This window comes from Pteropus alecto, unplaced genomic scaffold (genome assembly GCF_000325575.1).
Source record: "Pteropus alecto unplaced genomic scaffold, ASM32557v1 scaffold484, whole genome shotgun sequence".
NCBI classification, from domain to species: domain Eukaryota; kingdom Metazoa; phylum Chordata; class Mammalia; order Chiroptera; family Pteropodidae; genus Pteropus; species Pteropus alecto.
The window spans coordinates 1,384,061-1,392,466 of record NW_006435778.1 but is presented as its reverse complement, the minus strand read 5'-3'; the positions used below and the strand labels follow the sequence as shown (position 1 = coordinate 1,392,466).

Genomic DNA, 8,406 nt, shown 5'->3' with positions numbered 1-8,406 from the left:
GGGAAACGCCCTTACCTCTCCCCGCAGACTAGAAGAGGGATTCCAGGAACACCCACAGAGAGGAAGAGTTGCGGCCCACAGAGAAGAAGAGTTGCGGCAGCCGGCGCAGGTAGCTGGTGTCATCAACCAGACCGGAGCTGCCTGCGATTTGCATACCCATGGTGCACCACGAAAAACACCACGAAAAACACCACGACGCTTGAGTTCCAGCCCCACGGGGATTTGCCCACTGTTGCAGAGCACAGAGCTTGTTAGAATGAGTGATTTAAACACTTACACCAGGCCGGGAAAGCGAACCACGCAGGCACTGAACAACCATAACTGTGCTGACGGTTACCTTGCTCTGGGAGGTTCCGAGCGGAAATTGGAAAACATACTCTGGTTTTTCTTCAAATCGTATAAATCTTTCGCCTTTTACTAAAGATTTCCGTGGAGAAAAACAATTATGAGTCTTTAACCAATTTTTTGAAGCCTCATTTTTATGAGGCTACTGTTTTGTGGTTAAAAGGTAGAAGTTAATCTTCAAGAGTGGTTTGTGTTCTGGTTGCTATGAAGTTTAAGAAGTGTGCCTTGTTCAAGGTTTTTTTAGTTGGAAAAGTACAGGAAGTAGTTCTCTTCTCAGAAGTAATGCCTGTGGGCAATTTAGTATATAGTACAACTTTTTATCGTACTGGTTGTGTGCCGGTTTTCCATACTTGAAAATATAAGCTTCCTTGCTTTAAGGTCAGTGGAGACAAACACTAAAAACTTGCATAAATAGCACAACCCAGGATAAATAATATACGATCTCAGAAGTGCCACGTAGAAAAAGATCATTACGAAAGAACAGACAGGATACTTGCCGAATGTTCCTGGGTCTTAGACCAAGGTCCTCCTGCCCATTTACATCCTTTCCGTAGGTAATCTAGTTCTATGGCTTTAAGTAAATGTCTATGGGAGGTCTCATAGCACATAATCTCCAAATTTATAGCCATCAACAGGTCCCATTGACTCCCACATTCAAAGCATTATGCAACTACATTTTACCTCCTCTACAGCAACCATCCTGGTCCAAGAGCTCTTGATCCATTCATGCAATAGCCTCCTCCCTCTTCTCCTTAGACTGCCCTTCCCCCATTTCTATCTCACCCTCCCCTTTTGTCACAATCCTCCACACAACAGCCAAATTATTATTTTTTTAATGTAAATCCACACACACACACACACACACACACACACACACACCACTCTCCTGCACAGAGCCCTCTTAATAATGCCTTTCCCCAGGACACGTGGCTCATGACCTTTCTTCAGGTCTATAGTTCAATGTTCTCTCATCAGAAGTCTACACTCACTACCTTATATGAAACAGCCCCACTCCCATCACATCCTTTTAACCAGCTTTATTTTTCTTCAGACCACGAACTACTCCCTGATAATAGCATACATTAATTTCTTTACTTTTCTGTATCTTTCTCCTCTTAGAAAGTAAGTTCCATAAGGCAGGGACTTTACCTGAGTTGTTTTCTGATGATTCCATGACCCTAAATCAATGTCTGGCACATGAGCACTCAATGAATATTTGTGGAACAAATATTAAATGAATTAATAGGTTTACTTTCTAAGCACATAATACAGTACTTAATCTGTCCTACTACAGTTCTAAGCACCTTACAAAATCTTCTTAAGAATGCTATTACATAGATTCTATTATATTCATTTATAAATAAGGAAAGTGAGGCATAGATAGATTAAATAGCCTCACTCAAGTCACAAAGCCAGAAAGTGGTGGAGCTGGGATTCAAATCCACGCAGCCTGACTCCAGAAGAGGCATAATCTTAATCACTGTGCTACTGATGAGGTTCAGGACACACTACCCCAAAATATGGCATCTTGGCATAGTGAATATTTTAAGCTGAAGGAATCTGAGAAAACAATAAAGTCACTTTGACCTCCCCACTCCTCCCTACCCCCAACCCCTTCCCTACTCCCTTGAAACAAGTGAGAGGAACCCTTCCTATACCAGAATAAACCATCCTTATCTCTAAAGACAAAGAGATTCCAGAAGAATCTTAACCAACAGGCCTTGCTAAATTCCCCCCAATTTACTACACTTACTTCATACTCTTGAACCTATCATATTCCTCCAAGACTACTTTATTCTCCATCAAACCTAGGATAAAAATACTCAGTTTTAACCATTTCTTCCAATCTTCATTTCCTTAGGAAGGCTCCCATGTCATGTTAAACTTACATTGAATAAATGTGTATGCTTTTATCCTGTTAATGTCTTTGTCAGTTTAATTTTAAGACCCAGCTGGGATTTTAAAAGGGGCAAAGAAAATTTTTTCCTCCCCAGCACTTCTTTTTCTTTTAGCAAAAGAAACTGTGGGAGAAAAAAAAGACACTGTAATAAAACTAACTGAAAGTAACCTCAAAGAGTGATCTGATCTTAAATTCCTGACTGGGCAAGTCATGGTGGGTAGTCAACCCAGGCCTATAACTTTCTTAGTAAAAGGCTTATCTTTGCCTTAAGCAAGCCCTGTCCATTGTTTCTGCACATCTAGGTTAACACACCTTCGAAATGCCTCTTTTTCAGAACACTCAGAAACTTAACCACTCTCAAGATAGCACATATCTTGTTAACTATCCTGTTTTCCCCACCTTGCTTTCTCCCACCTTCCTGCAGTCTTCCTCATGTTCCCGTCTTAATTCCAAACGTATAAAAGAAACTACACAACGGTCATTCTCCAGAGCATTTGAGATCTTGTTTCCCAGCATCGTCGTCAGTTGGCTTAACTAAAGTCTTATAAAAATTCTCTACAGGTTTGGACATTGCTTACATTGACGGAATCTTGCTCTACTTGGTCTGCACTGTGCTTTTTTCAATAAAGATCATGGATATCTTTTTATATCACTGTAAAAATATATCATCATAGTTAACCAATTCTCTAGGTTAAACCAACCTCTAGGACATTAGTTTACTTTCAATTTTCATTATCCAAATGATGCTGTCATGAAGTGGTATTGAAGGTAACCACATTTTCAGTCTTGAGAGATAATACTAAATAACTATCGTTAATCATGTGTGACATATTTTTGTATAAAATTCCTTAAACAGAAGTCTAACTTTATTTTCTTCCAAATAGTCAATTGTCCCTCATTTTAGATTGGTAGTATTTTGTTTTACAGCTCTTTTAAACTATTTATGGAATAACATAGCATTTAAGGAATAAAGTCATCAACAAACATTTACAGAGCATTGATTATGTGACAGGGACTAGAGAAGCAGAAATAAGGTCCCCGGCATCTATCTCCAGGGAGATTCAGATCCTCAGGAAGACTGAATGTGTAATGAATGAAAGAAGTAGAATGGGAGAGTCTTCAATAACTAAGAGAGTAAATCCAGAGCTATAGGACTAGTGCCAGAAGGACCCATGAATCCATGCAAAGACAGTTGTTGAGAAAAGAGCTGCTAACATTTGGAGCCACTACTAATGCTCTGAAGATGAAATAGATTATATTCTGACTTGAGTGCAATGGGGATGTTGAAGGGCTTAATAAGGGGAGTAGGGTAAACGATTTTAGATAAATCTAGTTGCAGTGTGTGAAATGGATTGAGGGAGAGGGGTGCATTAGAGTGAAGTCAGAAAGGCTCATTAGAGTCTGTTGCAGTAATTCCTGTCACAGATAGGATTGGCTGAACTGGAGCTGAGAAAGCTGAACCAACTGTAAAGATTTTGTAAGAGAGAAAAATAATTTTTCCTCTCCTTTGAGCTCTTGGCTGAGACCTCTGTAATTTAAAAGGAAAATAAAAGATTAACGAGAGAAAAACAAACAGAAGTTTATTAACATGTATATCTCATGTATACATGGGAGATACCCAGGGAAAAAATGAGTACCTCTTTGAGTTGACCTGAAATACCAGCTTAAATACCATCTTCAGCTAAAGACAAAAAAAAAAAAAAAAGTGAGGGAAAAACCAGTTACCAGAATGCCACCAAGAAAAGCACGGTACACAAGGGTGAGGTTCGTTTGGCGGAGTTCAGTTGGGTGCCTTTTCCACTAAGATTCTCTTGAGTTAGTCATCCTTTTCTTGGAATAGAGAGGGAGGCATCCTTACAAATGGAGATTTCCTTCCAGGGTGAGATCCAGGTTTCTGGCTTGGGCATCCACGGAGATGAGAAACGCAATGAGGTCAGAACCGGGTAAAGATGAGGAAGCTCAATTTTGGACTAAGACCGAGGTGTCTGTGGGGCATGCGGAAAGCACTCTCCAGGAAAAAGGTCTGGAATTAAAGAGGGGGCTGAGCTGAAAAGTTATGACGTGCTTAGAATAGTAAACGGCGGCGACAGCGTCTAGGAACTGGTGTAGACCTAGGGAGGGTATGGTGCGAGGGAAATCGCATTTTTTTTTTCCTTGCCCCCGCCCGGCTCACAATCGTATTTGGTTTTTCCTGGGAACTGGGCCCAGCCCAAAGTCACGCTCTTTCCTTCCCTCTTCCCCTCTTCCCCTCCTCCCCTCCTCCCCTCCTCCTCGGCCCCACCCACAGGGCGTTGCGCTAAGCAGATCGCGGTCCTTCTCGCGTCGGGCTCGCCCAGCATGCTGGGAGCCGCTCCCAGCGCGGAGCGTGTCGGGAGGTGTAGTTTAGGACAAGCCCAGCATTCCTTGCAGGACGTAGCCTTTGGTCATTTAAAGGGCAGGTCCAGAAAGCGGTGATGCTCCCGGGGCAGGGTACCCCTCCGGCGGCGGCACGGGGCACCTCGGGCTGCATCCCCTCTTCGCAGAGCGTGGCACTTCCACGCCTCCACAATCTGCTCCACCTGCAGGGGAAGGCCGGTCACCACGGAGTCCTGCAGTGCCCCCCACATCCCGCACACCCTGTGCCGCGCCTCCCGCATGCCTTTCCCCAACCCTGCTGAGTGGATCTAAGCCTGGTTCCTCGCTTACGCACCGGGATCAGCGGCTCCCGCCGGTTCTGCTCTTCCAGGGCGCTCAGCTCCGCTGGGGCCAGTAAGGCCAGTCTCAGCTCTCGCACCACCGGGGCCGCTACCTCGGCCACAGGCCGCTCCAGCACCGCCTGCAGACGCCAGCCCTGAGCCCGAGCGACCGGGGCCACCTGGCCCGCCGCCCATTCAACGGGTTCCTGCGGCCCAAGCCTCCTTCAGCACCCCCACTCCACACTGCCCTTAGCCTGGCTCACCGCGCCCACGCGCGCCCAGCTCCGGGCTGCCAGGACGAGTTCAGCCTCGTCTACGCAGAGCTTGTCACTGCGCAGCAGAGGCAGCAACGCGGGCGCCGACAGCTCCAAGAAGCCGCGGGTCCGAAGCGCCTCCTGTGGGTCCGAGAATGGGTTAGGGAGGAGCGGAATGAGGTGTGTGGGCTTGGTAGTATGAAAATGGGGAGCTGTACCTGGCTATGGGCCTCTATGAAGGCTATGCAACGCTCCTGCAGTGGTCCCAGGCCAAAGGTTACGGCCACCTGGGAGCAGAATGAGGGAGATCAAGTTGGAGACTGGAGAGGCCACTGGGGACTACATGCTGGGGTCCAGCAACACCCACCTGCAGGGCCTCACAAACCAGCTCCACATCCAACACCTTCGCCACAAACTCCAGGCATAACTGGGAATAGAAATGAATGTGGATTGTGCTGAGGAGTCCTTACTCCCAGACCCAAACCCTAGCCCAGAAGCACTGAGCAGGCTTGGAGCGATGAGCCACCCAGGCTCCTAGCAGACCAAGGGAGGCAGGGACTGAGACTTAGCAAACATGGAAGGAATACGGTCTAGTAAAGCCAAGCCCAGCAGCCTACCTTCCCCACTAATCAGACTATGTAAGAACCATGCAAAAATTCTACTCTCCCTTTCACTCAGGATGCTTATCTTCTTCTACTGCCCCCCGCCTTGATTCAAAGACACTCAAAAACAGACTTCTGTTTTAACCAAAAACTTGAGTTTCATCCGTGACAGCTCCCTCTCATCCTACATCCCGAAAAACACGAGGTCATGCCAATTCCACTTATCTCAAAGTCATGAAGTGTTCCCTTGGGCTACCACTGCCACCCCATCCCTAAAGGACTGGTGAGCACCTCCCATTTCTCCCAATCTGTTCTGCACTTAGCTTCCAAATCCTCACTCCCTACCTGAAACCTCCAATGAATCTCCACTACCCTCTGGGCAAAAGAAGTCAAAAATTCTTTTTTTTTTTAAGAAGTCCAAATTCTTGCAAAGTCCTGATTGAACCAGTCCCTAGCATACCTTCCAATCTCATCTCTCCCTTATCTCCTCTCACACTCTTAGTCCAGCCACACTAAATGTTTCACCAGCTCCTTTTGTGCCTCTGTAACTAGAATGCTATCTTTCCATTCTCCCTCTGAACAAATTCCTACCCACTCTACAAGATCCAACATAAAGGTTTCCTTCTTCGGGAAGTCTTTCCCTCCTCTGGCCTTGGTGGTGAAATTAGAGACCCTCCAGACAGTCTCAGCACCATTTACCATCATCTATCACGCTTCTTATGCCAGTGGGTTAAGGGAGGTCAAGTTGGAGATTGGAGAGACCATGTAGCCCAGCCCTTCACACAGAGGAGTTTTCATGTGTCTGTCTGAAGAACAGGAATCAAGGCTGACTTATCATGGTATCTACAGCACCAGCCATAAACACCCATTGTGCCCCCACCGCATACACAGGGCGTGTACATATCCTTTGGCACACAGGCACACATACATGCCTATTTACACAGAGATATTCATACTTCTCCATTGGCATATGTTCCTCTCCAAGACAGAGTGTGTGAAGCAGGGTATGCACAGAATGCACAAGAGGCAAGAGAAACAAGATAGGCCTGCCACATAAACCCACCTTTCTCAGTTCCTCCAGCCCATACTCCACAGCTGCTGTCAGCACCTCCAGCACCTGCAAAGTGGGTGGTTGGAGTGGAAGGAAGTTTCCTCTTCCCTTCAACCCATTCCCTCTCTCACCCAGATCCCTGCCCAATGGGCTCACAGAGTGGCGATACAGCTTGACACTGTTGGTGTACAAGAACTCCAGCACTGCCAGGAAGGCCTCGGCTGGCACAGTGCTGAGCACCACAGGGCTAGGCACCCCGGGGCCTGGCTCCTGGCCCAGAAGTCGCTGGAAAAAGTTGCATCTACAGGTCAACAAGCACCGGTGGGCAAACACCTCCTGCCGTTCTTGACCAACCACAAAGCGAACATCACTGTGGAAGAGAGAAGCAGAGAGCCACGGGAGAAGAGGCCAGAGTCTAGGGTACAACTCTAGGCTTTGCCTTTGCCCACTCTGAGCCTTCGTTTCTTTATCTGTGATATTAGAGGAAGTGCTTAGTCCTTCTAGCTGAAGGTCTGGGACACAAAAGCCTGAATTCTAGTCCCAGCTCTACCCTATAGGACCTCAGGCAAGTGACTCTACGTTTAATCTCAAATTTCTCTCCCATGAGAGATGATAATCTCAAACTCGGGTCTCAGAGGAGGTGGCTATGCTTCATCACTGAGGGAGTACCAGGGCTGATGCAAGATTGATCCTACTACCCCTCTCCTCCCAGTCTGAGTCTTGGGGGAAGGGAAGCTCTTCTTGGCTCCTCCTCCACAGACTGCAAACTCAGCTTTTCTCAGCCTCCTCCAGGCAGGAGGGGGTGGGAGGATGGGGTGCAGAGTGCACCGGCTGCAAACAGACACAGCAGTGATGCACCATGAACAGACCACATTTTCCATCTTAATGATCACTTCCGGCCCCAGCCTCTGGGCCTCTGACAGCACAGCAGGTAGGAGGCAGGAGATGAAGCTTGAGCTCCGATCTTCAGTCCCGGATCTAAGGCCTGGAGTTCCCACTACTCAGACTAGACTGTGATCCCCAAAGCAGGATTATGGAAGTCGCCAACCTTTGGGGTAGAACCCAGTTCTGCGGCACTGAAACAGAAAGCTGCATTCTCCTTCTCCTGACCAGCCCTGCCCCCATACTCTATCCCTGGTTTCAGACACCACTTGCATCCTGGCCAGACAGTGAGCCCCAGGCAGCACCCTTGAACCACTTCCTGTCTGAGACTGTGGTTCAATCCCTTGAGCTTTGTTCCTCTTGTGAATCTCCAGTTCTCAGAACAGGGTCATTTGCTCCTCTGCTTCCCCAGGGAGGGACTCAAGTTACATCTCATCTCTCAGGATCCAGGGGGGCAGAGGACTCTTCTCTTCCAGGAGCCCAAGATCTAAAAAAGGAAGGCTTTTGCCTGAGGCCACACAACCACTCTGGGCTCCATCCCCCACTACCTCCACCTCTGGATCTCAAGATATCATGGACTCTGAGTGACCAGCAGCCATCCTCTACACTTGACTTCCCCAGACTGAATTCAGCAAAGGGTCAACTCTTAATCCCCCACTTCTTCTGTACCCAGGGCTTCCTCAAAGTCATAGGGTTC

General features: G+C 47.3%; 1 protein-coding gene, 1 long non-coding RNA gene and 1 other non-coding gene across 3 annotated transcripts in view; 1 reads left to right on the top strand and 2 right to left on the bottom strand.

Annotated features, from left to right (window-relative positions):
* The window catches only part of LOC107195626, a 74,261-nt gene extending 74,153 nt beyond the window's left edge, over positions 1-108 (bottom strand). Inside the window, exon 1 of the long non-coding RNA XR_001516827.2 lies at positions 16-108. This is a non-coding gene — a long non-coding RNA (uncharacterized LOC107195626). The remainder of the gene's footprint in view (positions 1-15) is intronic.
* Positions 109-373: 265 nt separating this feature from the next.
* LOC112479370 lies at positions 374-489 on the top strand. The gene has a single exon (XR_003046165.1). It is a non-coding gene; the product is annotated as a U5 spliceosomal RNA (small nuclear RNA).
* Positions 490-3,809: 3,320 nt separating this feature from the next.
* Positions 3,810-8,406, bottom strand: part of BTBD19 (BTB domain containing 19) — a 5,943-nt gene continuing 1,346 nt past the window's right edge. The window contains exons 2-8 of the mRNA XM_006911416.3: positions 6,984-7,197; positions 6,840-6,893; positions 5,542-5,601; positions 5,393-5,461; positions 5,184-5,315; positions 4,935-5,060; positions 3,810-4,803 (exon numbers count right to left, since the gene is read on the bottom strand). Of these exons, the coding sequence (XP_006911478.1) occupies positions 4,669-4,803; positions 4,935-5,060; positions 5,184-5,315; positions 5,393-5,461; positions 5,542-5,601; positions 6,840-6,893; positions 6,984-7,197 (790 nt within the window). The 3' untranslated portion in view covers positions 3,810-4,668. The remainder of the gene's footprint in view (positions 4,804-4,934; positions 5,061-5,183; positions 5,316-5,392; positions 5,462-5,541; positions 5,602-6,839; positions 6,894-6,983; positions 7,198-8,406) is intronic.